We start from the raw sequence: 18979 nt of genomic DNA on the forward strand, positions 1-18979 counted from the left end.
GCGCAGCCCTCCTGCGACTGTGCGGGCTGGAGCGCGGCTGCGGCCGGGGCCCCAGCATCCACTGTTTGCTCAGCCTGCCCCGGTGGGAGAAAACAAACAGGCCAAGGTCGGAGCAGAGGGGAAAGGGGCAGAGACGCTCTCCCATGCAGTATCCCCCACAGCCCACGCCGAGCTGGGTGCATTTGGGGGGCGCACAGGGCTCCCCACGCGTGCAGGCAGCTCTGAGAGCTGCTGGCCATGTCTTTGCTGCCGGTGCCTTCCCGGCCAGGGTGCGGGTTGGGCACTGGTTCGGAGAGCAGGGGGGGACAGCAGGCTGGAGACAGGAACCGGTTTTGAGGTCCTGACACACTGATTTCATAGCGAACCTCATGGCATTAAAGCTCACAGCCTCCGTCTCAATGGGAGGTCGTTTCCCAGTCTGGTCTTGGCAAGACAAAAACCCAAAGGAGAGGAGACAAGGGAGCAGAGCTCAGAGGGCAAAGGGAAAAGCCCTGGGTTTATGGTTGCCCAAAATGTCACTGTTTTGAAGGACTTGCTCTTGGGATTTCAGCTTTCTCAATGTCAGCAAGGCTGGGAGCAGACCTGGGGAGTCCCAAGGCACAGTGGCTTGGGATGGGGCAGGTGCCACCTCTGTGCACAGGGACCAGGGGCCAGAGGTGAGCGGCTGGGAGGGAGGGAGAGCGGGAGCCCTCTGCACTTTCACTGCAGTAGGCAAACAAAGGCCTGTGTATTTTGCTCCCATCATTCCCTTCCCAACCAATCTTTTTGGTTACTAATTAATGTTGACTCAGCTCTTTTGGCAACTCCTGATAACTCCGGGATGTTTATTTAATCAGGGGCAAGGAGCAAATGCACACGAGGCTACAGAGACATTGCCTCTGGCTGCCTCTGCTGCCACGGCACTGCTGGGGCAGAAGCTCCGAGGGGTCCGTCCCAGCCCCGGGGCAGCAGCGGTGCAGCTCTGGGCTTTAATAGGTGACAGAAGATTTGGAGAGAGAAGAAACTGAGCAGGGTGCCTGCTTCTCTAGGGGCCTCGCTGCTGCCAGCTCGGATACAGGCAGTATCCTCAGCTGCTCCCACCCTGGCTGAAAGAGCTTTGATTTGGTGTTGAGAAAGGCATTTCCACTTGGAAAGCCCTGGTGAGCCGAGGGCAGCCACCAGACGTGGGCTGTTGGGGCAGGACTTCTCCTGCAGCCCCGTCACCCACCTCCTTGCTCCCTGGCCTCAGCTATGTCAGGGCTGGCACCGTCCCTGGGTGCAAGCACCAGCCCAGTGTTGCACTAAAGCTTCTTCCCATCCCTGTTGAATCGAGCCTGGGGGACAAGCGCCCTGAGAGGGTGCAGGCTTGTAGGGAGGCTGGGGGGAGAAGGGCTGGGCAGTGTCTGAGCTGCTTTTGCTGATCGGCTGAGACAAAGCTCCCTCCTGCTGCTCCAGGCTCCCGACCCCCAGCAACCTCAGACCCACCAAGGCTTGGCAAGCCCTTCCCTGGCTGCTGTGCTCAAAGCATGGCAGGAGGAGACCCCAGGAGAGGGGCTGGTGCAGGTAAGGGGGCCTGGGCAGCCCTTGCAGCCCAGGGTTAAGCAGAGCCAGGAAGGAGAGCTCAGGGGATGGAGCTGATCCCCCAGGGCAAGGCTGGGAATCCCTGCCATTCCCAGAGCCCAGGCTGCTGGTGCTGGAAAACCTTCTCAAAAAGCAAAGCAAAGCAAAACTAAAAGCAAAGCAAAGCAAAGTTCAGCTCTCTGGGCTTGTCAGGAATGGTTTGAATTCTGGGAATGGTTTGAATTCTGCCCTCCCCCCAGGCAGCAGCCTCCTCCGAGGTAGCAAACCCCTCTGCTGCACTGCATCGCAACAGCCCGTATTGTTACCCCTGCTTAAAAATAATTTATCAGGAAAATCCTTACTGGTTCTGTGCTGAGCCTCTCCTGCAGTACTGTGCCGCTCGGGTCGCCTTGTTTACCGTCCTTCGCTGTGCGCTAATGTCCTTTTCCTCTGTCTGTCCCCGTGTAGTGGATTCAGAGAGGATTAAAAGCGACTCTGTCGCATCAAAACATCAACTTGAATTTAAGTCTCAGTCTGAGCTGGCAACAACCTGGTTTTGGAGCCAAGGATTTAAGCTGCTCCTCCCAACACAGGCGAGAAGTGTCCAAAGTATTTCTGCCCTGAGCACGTCTGGCCTGGAAAAAACAAAATAAAAGAGGCCCAGGCTGCCTCTGCTCTTTCTTTTATCATGCAAATCCCGAGCCCACCCAGAAGAGCTGCTCTGAATTTCCGCCCCGAAAAGGGAGCTATTTACCCCCCTGCACTGATACCAAATGGGTTCAAAATGCAGTGCCAGGATGGCCACAACCTCACCGTGACCATGGCCATGGCCACCACGGTGCCTGGCCCTTTATTTCCACCCTGTGCCCCCTTCACCGGTCGCAGAGGGTCCCGGAGAGACCTGCTGCAAAAGCAGCGTGGGGGTCTCTGCCTGTCGTGGAGGTGACCACAGGCTCCGCAGCAGCTGGGACAAGGAGGAGGACATGGGCCATGGGGACAGCGGGACAAGCCCCAGCTCAGGCTGGGCAGGCGGAGGGCTGTGGAAGGAGGGGTCTTGGGGGGATGCCAGAGCATCTGCAGCGAGGAGGGGGATGCTGCTGCCCAGAGATGAGCCCCTCCTTGGAGAGGCGGCGCCTGCGCGAGGTGACATCAGCCTCTGAGGACCTGAGATGCTGAGTCTGGCTCTGGGAAGGCGGCTCCTGCCACTGCTTCCAGCTCCGCATCCCGACAGGGCAGGGAGGGAAGAGGGAGCCGGCAACCCAGCCCTGCGGCTGGACCCTGGGCCAGCTCCGTCTCCCCTCCTGTGCCTCCTCTCCGGCCACCTCGGGTCCCCCCAAGGAGCGTGGTGGCCCTGCCCGGGTGCTCCCGGCAGGCGGGTGACCGAGGATGCTGTGCTAGGAGATGCCGATGGTGCTCACCCTGCTCGTCTCCCTCTATAAACTGTGCCGGTTCTTCGCCATGTCGGGTGCGGAGCGGCTGGCGGTGCCCGAGTGCGTGAGCCAGGCGGGCAGCTGGGCAGGTGGGAGCAGCTCCAGGGAGCACCGGGAGGTTTCCCCAGGGGTGAACACGGACGTGCGGGCAGCCCTGGACCGAATCCTGCCCGCCCTGCAGCGGGCCATCGCCCACGCCAAGCAGGCATCCGGCCCTGCGGAGCTGAGGAGGGCCATTGCCGAGGTCTTCCAGCTGGTGGAGGAAGCCTGGGGGATGCCCACGCTGGGGAGGGACGTGGCCAAAGTGCTGTGCGACGTGATCCGCCTGGAGGGGGGCCTGGACCTGCTGCTGAACCTGCTGTACACGGCCGAACTGGAGACCAAGTGCCAGGCAGGAAAACTGCTGGAGCAGATCCTGGTGGCAGAAAACAGGTGAGTCTGAAAAGAGCTCCCCCCACCAGGCACAGCCATCCCCACCTCAGGCTCACCGGCCGCCCCGAGCACAGCAGGGATTTCCTCCACCCATCCCACCCACACCCCCCAAATTTCCCTGCTCTGGGTGCTCCTGGTGCATCAAACCCCCTCGGCTCCACGCTGCGTCCCCCCACGCCCAGCACTTGCACACGGGTGTCCCCGACTTGCTGATCACGCCCAGGCAGTGGCATGACCTGCCCCCAATCACCACCGCAGCTGGAGGGAGGAGGTCCAGCCCCAGCTCAGGGATGCTGGTGAGGATCAGGGTGTCCTCATGAGCCACACTCAGCCCGGGGCCACCCAGACAAGAAACACTTCACGTTTGAGCTGGGTCGGTTTGGCTCGCCTATAGCATCTGACCCCAAGGATGAGAGACACGACTCCCCCTTAACCATAACCACAGCAGGAGGAGGAGGATGAAGCCAGTTCCCAGAGATTTTCTGCTTCTGACCAGGGCTGGACTGAGGCCATAAGGAGGGGGCAGCCTGTCGGTGGCCCTCAGAGCCCCCCCAGCCCGTGGCCGCTAGCTCAGAGGCTGGAGAGGGGTGTGCTGCACCCAGGACAGGTGAGAGGTGTTGGGCTGGCTCTGCCAAAGCGTTGGCACAGGTGGGGTGGGAGCGTGTGCATGTGTGTGCGTGCACCTGTACGAGGGTGCATGTGCACACGTGGCACCCAACATGTCTAAATGCACAGCGGTGGTGATGCAGCACTCACGCACAACTCACCCTTTAAACACCATGAACACGCTCCTGCAAGGTCCCCTGACAGGCGAACTCTCTGCTCTGCCCCGTGTCTGGTTCGGTATGCCCTGGCAGAACCGCCTGCAGCATGCCAGTCCCGGGGAGGAGATGTATACCTGCCACAAGCTGGGTCAGGATCAGGCCTTTCCCTCCTGGGACCCCGCAGGCAAACATGCGGCTCTGCCAGCTCCGTTCTTCCGCGGTGCACCCAGGCCCAGCTGGCCCCAGCCAGGGCTTTGGGTGCATGTGGAGGAAACCTGGCCAAGGCTTATGGACCTGCTCCAGCTTCATGGGTGATGTGTCTTGCCGTAAGGTCGTGGACTCGCAGCCTGGGCCTCGCTGCATGCACTGGCAGGCAAAAAGAAGCAACAGCTAAATCAGGAAAGTCCATTAGAGTGGAATTAATCCCAGGAAACATCACTAGCATGGTCTTAATTCAGCACTTAGCTTCCTAGCAAGAGAAAGCAGCTGCTGGAGTCGCTGTCTCTGCTCCAGGAGCAGTTCATGGGCCAGGGTCTCGGAGCAGCCGTGGGCCCCCAGCCCCTTGCTCCCCGCAGCCTGACCCACCATCAACCTCCAAGCGATGGCAGGGAGGTGCAGGGCCCCCCCCGTGGGTCCAAGCCTTTGGCTTGGAGACATCTCCCAGCATCCATGCACAGCCGCAGCGGTGCTGAGACGAGAGCTGGACTGGTCCTGGCTCCATCCGCGGCTGTGGGGAGTCAGGGACCTGGCAGGGCTGTGTTTGTCATCCAGCTCTGTGGCCGAGTCCGGGCTCAGAGCCAGTCCCAGGCTGAGGGCTTTTTTTTCCAGAGCTCTCCACAGCATTTGCTGCCAAACCCACCCCAAGGTCAGCGTGAGCCATGAGGGCCACAGACTTCCCAGAAATGCTCTTCCCGCCTGCCAGCGCGGAGAGGCTGGCGTGCCTTCACCCCCACCATCGCTGGGGGCCAAACGTGCCGCTGCCCTCATGGGCAGCACAGCATGGGGCATCCGCCCCAACGCTTGTGCCTTGTGAATGGAGCAGATCCATCGCGGCACCAAACGGGTCATTTCTAAGGCCAGAGATGGAGTTGCCCCCTCATTCTGGACAGGCTCATGGGAGGGCAGGGGAGAGCCCATCGTTTCCCCCTTCCTTGTTCTACGCCTTTAGGACACAGCCCCATTTGGGCGTCCTTCCAAGACCATCCTCGCAGCACAGGCTCAAGGCCAGCCGTGGCTGAGCAGCAGCTGGTGGCCCATGGCTGCCTACCCCCAGGCTCTTGCCGTCCTCTTCTAGGACAGCACAGGATTGTGGAAATACACAGTTTTCCTCCAAGGTGTCTTCACGCTGCCATCCCAGGACAGGCAGATCCCCATCTCTCACACACCCCCGTGGCCGGTTCTGCATGGTTGCTCAGCCAGGTGTGAAACCCCTGTCCTGGGCTTGGCACCGATCTGGAGAGCAGCCAAAGGACAGCACTGGTTAGGGACAAATGAGTTTTCACCCCTGAATACGAAGCAGCTCACACACACCCAGGAACGCTGACTAAGCAGATCTGTTTCTAGCCTGGCATTAGCCAACCCTGCACTTTTGATTGCTACGTATGTCTTACCTTGAGCACAAGAGCCTCTGATGTGGTGGTCCTGGGCTATGCACCCCATGTCCTGCCCCATCTCAAGCTCTTCCACCAGACCCAGACAGGTTCTTCCAACACCAGCCTGTCACATCTCGCTGCGCCACAGCCTGACAGCGTATCTGGCAGCCGCGTCTCACAGGGAAACATCTGGCTGTCATGGGGCAAACACCACTGAAGCACGGGGGGGTTCACATGCCAGTCACTGTTCTTACTCCCTGCACAACCGTCTGTCCCTCATCTGCCTGTGTCTCACCTTTCTGCAGGGATCGGATTGCTCGGATTGGTCTGGGAGTGATTCTGAACTTAGCCAAGGAGCGGGATGTTCCCCAGCTGGCACAGAGCATCTCCGGTATCCTGGAGCACATGTTCAAACACACCGAAGAGACCTGTTTCCAGCTCATCTCTGATGGAGGCCTGGATGCTATCCTCTACTGGTGCCGCTGGACGGACCCCATCGTGCTGCGGCACTGCGCCATGGCCTTGGCCAACTGTGCCATGTACGGAGGGCAGGCGAACCAGCGCCTGATGATCGAGAAGAGGACGGCAGAGTGGCTTTTCCCACTGGTGTTCTCAAGGGACGATGAACTAATCCGCCTGCACGCCTGCCTGGCCATCACGGTGCTGGCCACCAACAAAGAAATAGAGAAGGAGGTGGAGCGCTCGGGGACGCTGGCTCTGGTGGAGCCGTTCATCGCCTCGCTGGATCCGGAGCAGTTCGCCTGTGAGATGTTGGGCAGCAGCGACAACAGCCAGGGGAGGACGGCGGACGACCTGCAGCGGCTGGTACCCTTGCTGGACAGCTCGCGGCTGGAAGCACAGTGCATCGCTGCCTTCTACCTCTGCACAGAGGCTGCCATCAAAACCAGGCAGAAGAAAACAAAGGTAAAGGGTAGGTTGGCCTGAGATGGAAGGAGATGCAAAAGGGAAGGGGTGCCACAACTGCATCTTGGTGTATGAGCTCACTGAGTACCCTGGTCCTCAGCTGGCCCGGCACAGGTTGTAGGGAGGAGGAGGGAAAGCAAAGTGATGTCTCCTCCCTTTGTGTCCCCAGATTTTCAGTGAGATTGGGGCTACGCAGAGCCTGAAGAGGGTAGTGTGCTACTCCACCAGCAGCACCACCTCCTCTCTGGCCAAAAAGGTGCTGCGCATGATAGGGGAGGAGGTTCCTCGGCGCATCCTGCCCACTGTTCCCAACTGGAAGCCCTGTGAGGTGCAGACGTGGCTGCAGCAGATTGGATTCAACAAATACTGCCAGAGCTTCCTGGTAGGGCTGCATGCCGGGGGAGGGACACCTGGATGGGCCCTTTTGCCACATCTTGCAGCAGAGGTGTAAGCATCTCACCCAGCAGCTTTTCCTGGGACCGTTCCAGCCTGGATTTCTCTTGGCAGGACCACCAGGTGGATGGGGACATTCTCCTGAGGCTGACAGAGGAGGAGCTGCAGGAAGATTTGGGGATGGACTCCAGCATCACTCGGAAAAGGTAGGACCACCACCAGGGCATGCTGGCCTCTCTCACAGTCATCACCACAGTGGCAGAGCCAGGGAAAAGGTCTGTGCGTTTTCCTTCTTGCAAAGACAAGAACAGAGATCCTCAAAATGCAATATCTGGACTGCCAGGGCTTTTCCAGTGCAGTACGCAGTCCCAGAGGGATTCCTGCAATGGGACCAATGAACGGGAGAGGTGTGGGATGGGGAGACACCACCTGTGGCACAGGGGAGGTGGGATCCTGCAAGTTACCCAGAAAGATGGGACCTTACCCAAGCTTCTCCTCCCTCAGCTGAGCTCCTCATACCTCCGTGTCCTGAGGACCAACACTCCCGCGGTGACGCATCTGTTCTTCTCTTTTTCTATTCCTTTAGCTCATTCTTCACCACCACCATTCTTCAGTAGCTGCACTCTCTCCTGTGTAGATAAAAGATGTGGTACCGAATGTCTCTAGGTCCTGCCTGGTCCAGCAGCCTCCCCTCCCGGCTCCACGCTTTCACTTGTTTCTCTGCCAGGTTTTTCCGGGAGCTGACAGAGCTGAAGACCTTTGCAAACTATTCCACCTGCGACCGCAGCAACCTGGCCGATTGGCTGGGCGGCATCGACCCCAAGTTTCGTCAATACACGTACAACCTGCTGACGTGCGGCATCAACCGCAACTTCTTGCACCGGGTGACGGAGCAGCAGCTGCAGGAGGACTGCCACATCAACACGGGCTTCCACCGCGTCCGCATCCTCACTGCTGCAAGGGGTGCGGGTCTCACTGCTGCTTGCTGCGCTAGAGCAGGCGGGTGGGGACGAGTATTGAGGGTTGTTTGGGATGACTTGTTGGATACTTTTAACTTTTGGTTGCCGTTTGCTCTGCCTAGAAATGCTTCACTCCCCTATAACGCTGCAAACTGCATCTGATGGGACTGATGTATTTATCAGCTACCGGAGGAGCACCGGGTCGCAGCTGGCCAGGTGAGTCCTGCAGGCACCAATATGGTGCTCAGTTCATGCCCAGAGCGAAGGCTGGTGATCAGTTGTGGGAAGAGCGTGGAGCCGGGAGAGCTGCTGCAGCGGGGAGGAGGGAGAGGCTGCCAAAAGCTGCAGTGCAAATGGGGACAGCACCACATAAGCTGCGCGGTGGACAGGCTAATTCCCACTCCTGTCACTGCCACCCTGTTCCTCTTTGACACTGACCCTTTTTCACTCTGTGCTCATAGGGATTACAGCAGAGAGTTAATGTCCTGCTCCCTGTGTTTTCTGCGTGGGCCCAGACACCTGTAAGCAGGCTGGGCTGGGATCTGGCATCTCAAGGACTGTGTCATTCTCTGTGGGAACCTGTTTGCTGCTCCTCTGTCTCACCATGTCTTGGCCGATGTGGTGGGAAACCGAGGTGCTGGCAGTAGCTCTCCTCATGGTGCTGTCTCCTCTTGCCACCAGCCTGCTGAAGGTCCACCTGCAGCTGCACGGCTTCAGCGTGTTCATCGATGTGGAGAAGCTGGAGGCGGGGAAGTTCGAGGACAAGCTGATCCAGAGCGTCATGAGTGCCCGCAATTTTGTGCTGGTCCTCTCGCCAAACGCACTGGATAAGTGCATGGGAGACCCCGAGTGCAAGGACTGGGTGCACAAGGTAGGAGATGCCATCACGTGGGAGCTTGGTGGATGTTGGAGCAGGAGGCGGCGGGTGATGGGCTGAGACGGGCCATAGCCTGAGCACTTGCATGTTCCTGCAGGAGATTGTGACAGCCCTGAACTCTGGAAAGAACATTGTACCTGTTACAGACCATTTTGAGTGGCCAGACCCAGAAACACTTCCCAAGGACATGAGGGCTGTCCTGAAATTTAATGGTATCAAGTAAGTAAAAGGATCCTGTGCCATGGGGTTCCTTGACACCTGGAGAGAACGGCTTGCATAAGCAGTAGCAAAGAGCACAAGGAAATTGGGAGAAACAGATGAGGGAGGCAGAACAGGCCAAAGGGGAGGTGAGTCACTGCAGGTACTCCAGAGCATGACAGGAGCAAAGGTCCCCACCATAACCCTTCTGCTGTTTTTGTGCTTGGGGCTCCTCCGGATAAGAGAGGTCCCCAGCCCATCGCCGCTGGGAGGATGCCCATCCTCGTGCCCTCAGCCCTCCAGGCAGGAGTGATGCTGGCAGGTTTCGCAGCTTGCCTGGGTTCCTCTCGCCTTCTGCTTCCCCTTTGTGCTGCAGTGCCCCGGGTTGGCATCCCAACCTGCTCGTAGCCCTCCAGCCTGGCAGGGCACAGGGGAAGGGGCTTTCCTGCAGCATCCAGTGTTCCTCCGTTTTCCATGGGGAAAGGGGGGAGCTCCTAGAGAGCTGGGGTGGAGGAAGGGGGGTCTCTGGCTCCTGGCCCAAATGAACTGAGCTATCTTGTGGTATCTCTCACAATGGAAAAACTAAATCAAATTTTCCCCTCGAACATAGGTGGTCCCATGAGTACCAGGAGGCCACAATCGACAAAATCATCCGCTTTCTCCAGGGCCGTTCCTCCCGGGACTCCTCGGCTGGGTCGGAGAATGGCCTGGACTGCTTGCCCTCCCTGGGGCAGACCTAGAACCAGCACAGCTGCCTCATCCCCTCCAAAGACTTCCCAGGTGACCCCTTTTTATGTGGGGCCAAATTTCTCCCTCTAGATTTTTCCCCATCTTAGTACCCTGGCTTGAGACAAGGCCTGTGGCTCATTAGCCCCCCTTCACCCTCCAAATGCAAGCCCCTGGCGCTAAAAGGCCAGTACTCACTTATATGGTGCCTGGTGAGCCAAGCTGGGGCAGACTCTGGGATGGACGAGTTGTCTTCCACATCCTCCCTTGGGGTGGCAGGACATGCAGGCTACGCCTCCTGCAATGCAGGGGATGCGAGGGAGACCGACGCTGTCCAGACCCCTGCAAATGGCTGCAGCTTCCCCCAGAAACATGTCCGAAGATGCGGGATCTTCTAAGGACCGATAGCTGGGGAATTGGTGAGGGATACATTGCAAGAGGACACACAGGAGAAAAGAGCAGTTAAAAGGGAACGGTCCATAAGCATCGCATGGCCTCTGCTGGGTGCCGTGGGAATATCGTTGCAGTCAGAAGCTGAAAACAGGAAAGGGCAAATAAAAGCTAAGCCCTAACAAAATCCCCGTGTTTGGGAAAGATAACACACAGAGACCTTCTAAACTGCTCAGCAGCAGCTTTCTCTTTCCCAGTAATGTCCCTTTATCACATGAGCTTGCTCTCTCCTTGGAGGCCTTTCACCTCCTAATGCTGCAAAACCACTTTGTGCTCTTAACTCTGGCAATAGAAGTTTGGATTTAGATCACGTGAAGTTTCCGCAGGGTCTTTTCAAAAAGTGCTTTTAAAACAACCCCCTTCCTTCCCTCCGTCTGATGTTTCAGCTTTATCACTTTATCAGGTCTATACTTACAGGGCATGGGTGGCTGGATTTTGACTCTGGAAAACATATATCCATGCAGATACAGAAGATGCTAATTGCTGTACTGTACTTGTGGAGTTATTATACACTGGCTGTATTTTATTCTGTTGTTGGTGCTCCGCAGCAGATCTCCCATGGTCTGTTCCTTCAAAGAGGAGCTGGCGTATCTCTTTGCTGACTACCACTCACCCCTGACAGCCCTGGCTAAGCTCCTCAGGCTCAGGGTTGCCCCTACTCTCTGCTGGATGCAATACCAAGTAGCATTTGTTTCTTTCTACCGATCTCTTCTCAACACTCACCAGGTCTCTTTGCAGCTACTCACCATGAAGTATCAGGAAAGAGCGAAGTTGATGCAAAGGGCAGGAGGAGGCTGCTCGGTGTGAGCACCGGCTGGGAGCAGGACTGGTAGCACCTGCTACTGACACTGCAGGTGAGGAAACACGGGCACCCTGACACATCTCCCCTGAATTCTGCACTCCCAGCCTTGTCCTGCTTCTCACACCTGCTTGGAGGGTGAGCAGGCTCTCAACAACATGACATTTTGCAACTAGGACCAGAAGTTGCAGCTCCTACCTAAGCTTGCCTTTTTTGATGTAAAGTGAATAATGCAAAAAGACGTCCTTGTTCAGAGGGTGCACAAGAGGAAGAGCAAGGCATGCCCAGGGAACAGCAGCCTGCCCTGAAGCTCTGGGGACCAGGCTAATGCACCACCCTGCAGAAGCAGCAAGCTCCTTTGCCTGTCCCTGCTCAAGATAACTGAGCCCTTTCAGGAGGCAATGAGGAGTCTCAGCCACCTTGTCATTCTCCTGGTTCTCCCCGAAGCCTCACTGCCCGCCTTAACTGGCAGGAACACAAACACATTTCCTTTTGGCTTAGATCCATGAACATTTGAGAAAAAAAAAAGTTAAGTTCTGGTGCTCAATCACAGCTTTATGGATAGTTCTTATCAGCTCACCGTTAATGGCATCTTTGCTCTCCAGTGAAAGGTTAATAGCTATATCTGCCCAGCATTCATCAGAAATAGAATCTATCTAATCTCCAGATTAAACACGAGACAACCAACAGATGAGCCCAAAGGTGAATCTGCCAAAGGATAAAAGCTACTTGTGAGCTGCTTCAGGGAAAAGCCTTGAGTAACTGATTGAATGTCAAGGCCTCCATGGCCACTGAAGGAGTCCCACAGAAACAGTCATAAGGATTTTTCTCCCTACAATAATACACTGTAAGACTATTGCGTCTTGTTTCCCAGGAGCTCTCTAGCAATTAACCTCCTCACCCACCATTCAATGTAGGGAAGATCTACTTGTCCTCTACAGCTTAGGTGTCTCACTTGCAATGAGATCCCATCTCGTGCTCCAGCTGCCCAGACTGTGACTCTTCCTGTTTCCCCATCATTCAGTTCTCTTCACCTTAATGAACTCACCCTGCTCTTGACAAAACATCCCATCCTTGGCCCCTTCCAGTCTGAGCAGACAGTCTCAAGGAAACAAATCCTTCTGTTCTCACCCTTCCTTATTCCTTTGCTATGTCATGTCAGAAAGTGTTTGAAGTTGTTCTATCAGACATTATTAATAAATTTGGTTTATACTCTAAATCCCCACCTCTTTTCTGTTTGTGTCACATGCTTCTCTCCCTGCAGCCTTCTCACACTTGCTCTCGCTTGCCGTCATGCTTTCTCATCCTCTGAAGGGGCAGCAGAATTGACATTCTCCAGGTACCATTCTCTGTGGGGACCCACACTTCACGCTCATCTTTGCATGAATTGATGTAGCTCACTGCATCCCCAGGGACTTCTCTACCTGCTGCCCACAGTCACAATGCATGGATCATGTATTTGCTTCACGGTTGTAGTTCTTGGAGGACAGCCTAGAAAAACTTTATTTTTTTTTTATAGAGCATAATAGTTCCTATTGAATTTCTTCTTTGCAAGCACACTGACACGAACGGGAAAGCAGAGCCAGTACACAAGTTTCACTTCACTGCACAACACTGAGCAGCTGCTAGCATTGGCATCCATGGAGTCTGTTGGTAGAGGAGACTTACTTCACAATCAGTTCAGCTACAAACATCTAATGCAACACTCACAGCATGCCCTGTTCCTCAGGGAGGCTAATTCTGGGCTTAGCCCGTCAATCAGACACGTAACTCCTGCCTACGTCCACTGGCATAATTACACAAACCAAGCGGCATAACACCAAGTTCTTAAAGCCTCCCTACTTCTCCACCTCCTGCTTCTCTAAACCCCCATTGTCCTGCTTTTATCACAAACTCCTAATGAACAGGGAAGAAAGCTGTATATAAGCATTTCACATTTACTGAATATTGAAGGACAAGTTACAGACTAAGCACTCCCATGAGCTTTACTCTGGTGTTCAGGAAAAGCAAGCTTTGGCTGCTTGCAAGTCCCAAATCTGCATTTTCCTGACTCAGGACTCTCACACGCTCAATTCTCCACAAGGCAGAGAACTTCCTGCTGCCACTTCTCTACTGCAGAGTCTTCAATAAAGGAAGAAGCATGAAAATAATGGAGAGAAGCACAGAACAAGGCAAGGACAAATGACATCAACAGCTGTACGAGAAAAGCTATCTTTTTATGAACCATAAAAGAGAATGGAGGTTTTATTCATTCTGAAAGTAACATGTCCTGCTAAACAATTTCACAGTAAAGACATTGCATGCATCTGAACAGTGCGTGCAATGCAGTGTACAAGGAACTGCTGGTTTATGGCAGTTTGAAGAAAACAGGATTGAGGCAATATAGTTAATGCTTTGAAAAGAACAATTATGAGTACCATGAACATGGGGTTTGCTTGCTAGCATCAACATATCCTGAGAAGGGCAGCAGAAGTGAGGTCACTGACACAAAATTATGCCCCACACAACAAAAAACTACCTCCAAAGACACTAGTCCTGTCCCCATACCAGCTCATCGCAACAGCCCCTGGGTGTTGACAAGGAAGGACTGCTCCTGGCTCTGCCATAAGCAGAGCAGTAATTTTACATGACACTAGGGCACACTTATCAAAGCTGGGCCTTCAAACTTGTAGTGTAAGGGTCTTCAGTCAGGGGGGCCCAGTTTTGTCAATTCTAGCCTTAACTTCCTCAGTTTTGGAAACTGTCAATTAAGGCACCTACTTGCACCGTAGTATTCTCAGACAAGCTATTACTTCTCAAAAGGTCCTTTGAAATCCTGGGCTGAGCTGCAGACGGACAGGCAGGACATGCCACTGGCACTCCTCACTACAAGCACTTCATGCATTAGATCCTCTCCCTTGGACACCTCTAACTTGCGAAGCTAAAGCTAGTTTAGTAAATAAGTATGGCAATAGCACTCCTGTGGTAAACTACCACTCCTCTTAAGGATTTCTGCGGGAGCCTAGTCTGGCATTTGTATGGCTTTTTGTATGGCTTTTATTGACAACATGCTGATTCGGAGTGCAGATCTTTCTCCTCAGCAGCACGCTGTTGGGTACCTCTGCTTCAGTCTCGCTCTGCAGGCTTTGGTCTGGGCCTCAGCCACACCAACAGCTCATCTGCTGCACACCGTAGGACTCAGAGGGGAGCATGTTTGGCAATTAAACCAGAATTCAGTCCTCTCTTACCACTAAAAGCATGCCACAGAACCTTCCCTTCCCACCAAACCCCAGACCACTAACCAGCCTTGCAAATGGCCAACAATAGCTTTAACTCTTAATTGGCTTTTGGGTCTCTTGGGTTTTCTCTGACAGATGGGCCAACACAACGGCAAGGAAGCATTCACATCTGCAAAGCGAGTTCCTACTGGCAGTCAGAGGCATGATTTCCAATTATGTGGCATTTAAAAATTAGTGAGGACAAGCAAGGTGTCCCTCCCACACTAATCTGTCCTTCAAGGGAAGAATAAAGAGCAGTCTTCAGACGGACACTGCCGAGCTGGCCAATTCCTTGTTGCTAAGTTGCTGCTCAGCCATCTGCAGGGGACAGGAAAGCACCTGAGAAGTGATTGTAGTCACGGTTTGAGTCCCAGATTTCTATCCACCTAAGAAAGAAAGAACAGTTAGAGCCTACGAAAGCACACTGGGGTGTTGCTGAATGAAGTGAGTTTTAAAGATTCAAAGGAACAGAACAAAACAACCCTGACAGGAGCTGTTGCAGTTCTGCAATCCCAACACATTCTCTCTCCTAAGTCTTACCAGGGGATTTGTTTTCTATCACAACACAATTTTTGCTTTGCTTCATAGAGAAACGACAGGAAGAGAGACTGCTATGAGAGCTCCATCTCTTCCATAAAGGAGGACTTCCAAATTCAACTCCAGATTTTGGATTCCACTCTGAGGGTGGAGTGAGACTTTGAAGCACTTTGAATGTCGGCATCTACATTACTCGGGCTGCAGGTTTATCGCTAGGATTCAGATGACAGAAGAAATGGACCTGCACCTCTGCTTACTGGGTCACTAAACACCATCTCATAAGCATAACTGAAAATATGCCTTAAAAACTGTGAGCCTCTATCCTAAGTGGAGTAAACAGTATTTTTCGTATTACACTTTACAGGTCCTATGGCAAAGCTTAGAAATTTGAAGTAAATTACCCAATAATAGCTGCTGGAATAAGAAGAATTACAGCCCCGAAGAGAAATGGGAATCCCCTCATGAAGTGCAAGCTGGCAGGGTAGAGAGAGTTGAACACTCCTGTAGCCACAAGTGAACACAGCCCTTCCACACAGGCAACCGAAGCAAAGAGAGCACCTGGAGAAGATACATAGGAGGTTAATGGTGAGACAGCCCTGGCTGCAAATGTCTTTAACACATCACCTTTGGTGGGATTCTGTGCATCTTTCTAAGGGTTTGCATTTCCCATCAGAAAACTGATGTCTGATTATCAAGCGTGGCAAGCAAGAGCTGGGAGCAGAGATCAGGCACACGGTGCCGGCCTGGCAGGCCAAACCTGTCAAGCTCAGCTTCTCTGTAGCCAGGACCACCTCACTGACTTCCAGAATGTGTATCGCCAGAGCTGACCAGGGATATTACATATCAGCTGGATTGTAACTGCTTAAGACAGGGCTATATAGATCTGTTTACTGCCAAGCACATCTTATCACTTGTTAAACATTAAGTTCAGCAGAAGACTGCACTTTATAGATTTAGCATCATAAATCTGCTATCAAGTGTGCACCACCTTCATTCTAATATAAGAAACACGAATTGTGCAAAGTCACCTTTCAATCTTTCCCACCTCGATTCCCTCCTCCCCTGCCTGCTTGCAAAGGCATTCCTATGCAGCGTTTAACAGCAAGTGCAAGCTCTTCAAACAAGTTACTGTAAGAAAGGCAAATATGCTCCTCCTATGGGTTATCCATGATCTTTCACCATGGTCAATGATATATCGCTCTAACAACACTGTGTTTCTTCCCACTGTTACTGATCTACAGAAAAAAGTCATGGTCAGGGAAATCACTATTTTCTGCTCATTATATAATCCATTTTAACTCTTGCTCCTTGTAAAAGTTTTGGAAACAAACGGATGAATGAACTATTCCTGAGCTTGAATGCAATCCTTTTCACCTTGCTTTTCTTCTCTTGTCCTCATCTTGAAATCGTAGCAAGTCTAAATGGATGAATGACAATTATTCTGAAAAAATAAAGCGTTTCCCTGGGCCTCAGGCTGAGCGCAGGGGCACAGGACTCCAAAGGACCTAGGGAAGTCCTAACCTCCCAAAGCAGTTTGTTTTCAATGTTCCAAGAAGACAGTGTTTCAGGATGTGGCTTAAGCATAGTGGCTAACTCCTTACCCTGTTCCGTCTCACTGACCAGCTTGGAGAGCTTGGCTCTGATGACTGGGGTGGCTGCCATGGAAAGGAACAGAATCCCATAACCTATGAGAAAGATACAGCACATTAGGGAAAGCTCAGCTGAAAAATAAAGGCTCCAAAGTCAGTCCCAGAAATCTGTAGCTCCAGGCAGTTTCTCCCTGCTATATTTAGACCCAATTCACCCCCCTGCATCTCACGATGCACTTTAGTCTGTGTCTGCAGTGTAATACAGCTTCTAATATTCTAGGAACTATATGGCCGTACTTTCAACTTCAGTGTTTGGCCAGCTTTGCTGTTAGCAAGCCACACTTTTGTTGGTACACGAGCCAAAACGGAGGCAGAACTTCCTCCACGTGCTTGAACTCCCAGAAGCACGCTGCCCTCCTGCATCTACTGGCATGTCTAAGCTAAGAGCCTGAGATAGAGGGATTTAAGAATTCGGCATCACCTGTAAACATCAGTGGTGTTGTAGTAGCAAGAGAAATCACAACCAGTCCAGAAATATTGGAGATCAATCCTATCTCTGCCACCCAGGTGTCTTGGAGGCAGAGCTGCAGCAGCCGCAGCCCTCCCAGGCTGCTCAGGTAAGCCAGGTAACTGGCGGCTGAGCCGTACCCAATGAGGTCAGCGGCCCAGCAGAGAGGGGAGCCAAGCTCATACAAAACAAAGAGGTCCTTGGTTCCAAAATGTACCGTGACAAGAAGAAAGAAAGCCAGGGAGTAAAGAGCGAGCTTCCGCCTGGAGCTCAAGTGTTCTGGGGCCGTGTACAGCCTGTAGACAGCCTTGTAATGGCTGAGCGTGAACAGCTTGGCTGGTTTCTGCTGCTTCACTGATTCCTTAAGACAGAAAGCAGCATAGAGAGCGGCAGCAAGGCTGGCAGCAAGCACGAGCCAAAAGGGGTTGATGTACCCCTGAGCCTTGCGCCACTGGCCGCCACCGATGCTGGCCAGCATGCCCGCGATGCCGAGGCACGCCTCGAGGACAGCGACGCGAAATGTACGTGCGCGTTTGTCGCTGGTGTCGGCCACGTAGGCGAAGCAGCTGGCCAGGATCAGGTTGTAGTCTCCCATGAGGCCGCTCAAAACGCGTCCAAGGAGAAAGTAGGCAACGTGCAGGTGCAGGTACATGACGAGAAGATAGATGGCCGCTTGCACGGCCATACCCACTGCCGGCAGGATGAGCGCCGGACGGCGGCCTACGCTGTCGCTCCATGGTCCGAAGAGAGTCACGGAGAAGAGCCCAACGAAGAAGCCTCCCAGGTTGATGTAGAGGTTCCAGTGGGAGACCAGCGCTTCCACCTCCTGCAAGAGAAAGAGGCAGCTGAGGCCGCGGGCCGGCAGCGCCCAGCGCCGCCCCGGAGCTCCCCGGGAGGCGGCAGCACCCCCGCTCCCCGCGCCCGCTCCCCCACCTGCCGCAGGGGGTCGGCGGCGGCGCTGCCGTTCCCGCAGCCGGCGGGGCTGCTGGCGTTGGGGCCGCTGTAGCCGCGCTCGGCCCCCAGCCGGTCCCAGAGGTACTGGGTGGCGAGCGGGCCCTGCAGGCCGAGGGACAGCGTGGCCAGGAAGAGGAGCGGCTCGACGGCGGGCAGCGGCGGGCAGCGGCGGGCGGGCGGCGGCGGGGCGGCGGGGGGCTGCGGCGGCGGGGCGGCCATGGCGGCGGCGGGCGGAGGAGCGGCGCGCTCCGCCCGGGACGGGCTGCCCCGCCGCCCGGCCCCGCCGCGCTCCGCCCCGCCGCCGCCCGGAGGGAAGCGGGGCGGGGGCCTTGTGCCTCCCCGTCGCTCTTCCTGCCGCAAGACGGGGAGGGGACCGGCTCTGCCTTTGCACCGCGTTCCGAACAACGGGACCCGGCGGCAGGGCCTGAACGCGGGGCGTTACACCCCGGTTGTGTTACTTACCGATGGATGGTTAAAGAAATTTACGCTTCAACCCTGATTTTTTTCTTGTCGTCAAACACAGGAAGAGTTATAATCAACATTTCCAGTGCACTAGGATCAGAGAAGTGGCGTAGTTAGCCATGTGTCACCACTTCTGTTAATTCACAGCACATTAGAAAATACTTCTGTTTCTAAAGGACAAAATCACTTACAAGCTGTAACACACGAGGTTTTGGCTGTGCTGTCAGGTCTGCTGTTAGGTTTGGTCTGCCTCGAAGAGCAGATCAGTAAGCAAAGACCAAGTTGTTCTTTAAATTCAAAGAACACAATTCAGAGTATTAGATTAACCCGTTTATATAAACTGGAGTAGTTCCAAATTAATGTAAATTGGCATCACTCCTTTGACACCATTGGGCAGTGTTAATGGGCTACAGGTAAAGCTCTAACAAATCCCCCTGAAGATACAAACCATTCATTTTGCAGTAACACACAGAGCCCATCTCTAGCATCTTTGAAAGTAACACGACTCACGTAGCAGTGGAAACAATCGCTGTGGACGTGCTGCTTCTGAAGAACAAGCACAATTCATTAGCTGCGGTCCTTCTGCGTT

General features: G+C 54.3%; 2 protein-coding genes across 2 annotated transcripts; one reads left to right on the plus strand and one right to left on the minus strand.

Annotated features, from left to right (window-relative positions):
- The first annotated feature begins 2940 nt into the window (after positions 1-2940).
- On the plus strand, positions 2941-9848 carry SARM1 (sterile alpha and TIR motif containing 1). Its single transcript, XM_059829422.1, has 9 exons — positions 2941-3401; positions 6063-6681; positions 6851-7063; positions 7189-7280; positions 7802-8037; positions 8156-8249; positions 8715-8904; positions 9008-9129; positions 9719-9848. The coding sequence occupies exons 1-9, from the start codon at positions 2941-2943 to the stop codon at positions 9846-9848; spliced, it is 2157 nt and encodes a 718-aa protein (XP_059685405.1).
- Positions 9849-14113: 4265 nt separating this feature from the next.
- On the minus strand, positions 14114-18470 carry SLC46A1 (solute carrier family 46 member 1). Its single transcript, XM_059829510.1, has 6 exons — positions 18415-18470; positions 17908-18190; positions 16948-17800; positions 16479-16562; positions 15279-15435; positions 14114-14726 (listed from the first exon to the last, which is right to left on the minus strand). The coding sequence occupies exons 1-6, from the start codon at positions 18468-18470 to the stop codon at positions 14651-14653; spliced, it is 1509 nt and encodes a 502-aa protein (XP_059685493.1). The 3' UTR covers positions 14114-14650.
- Positions 18471-18979: the final 509 nt, after the last annotated feature.

This window comes from Gavia stellata, chromosome 25 (assembly GCF_030936135.1).
Source record: "Gavia stellata isolate bGavSte3 chromosome 25, bGavSte3.hap2, whole genome shotgun sequence".
Classification (NCBI taxonomy): domain Eukaryota; kingdom Metazoa; phylum Chordata; class Aves; order Gaviiformes; family Gaviidae; genus Gavia; species Gavia stellata.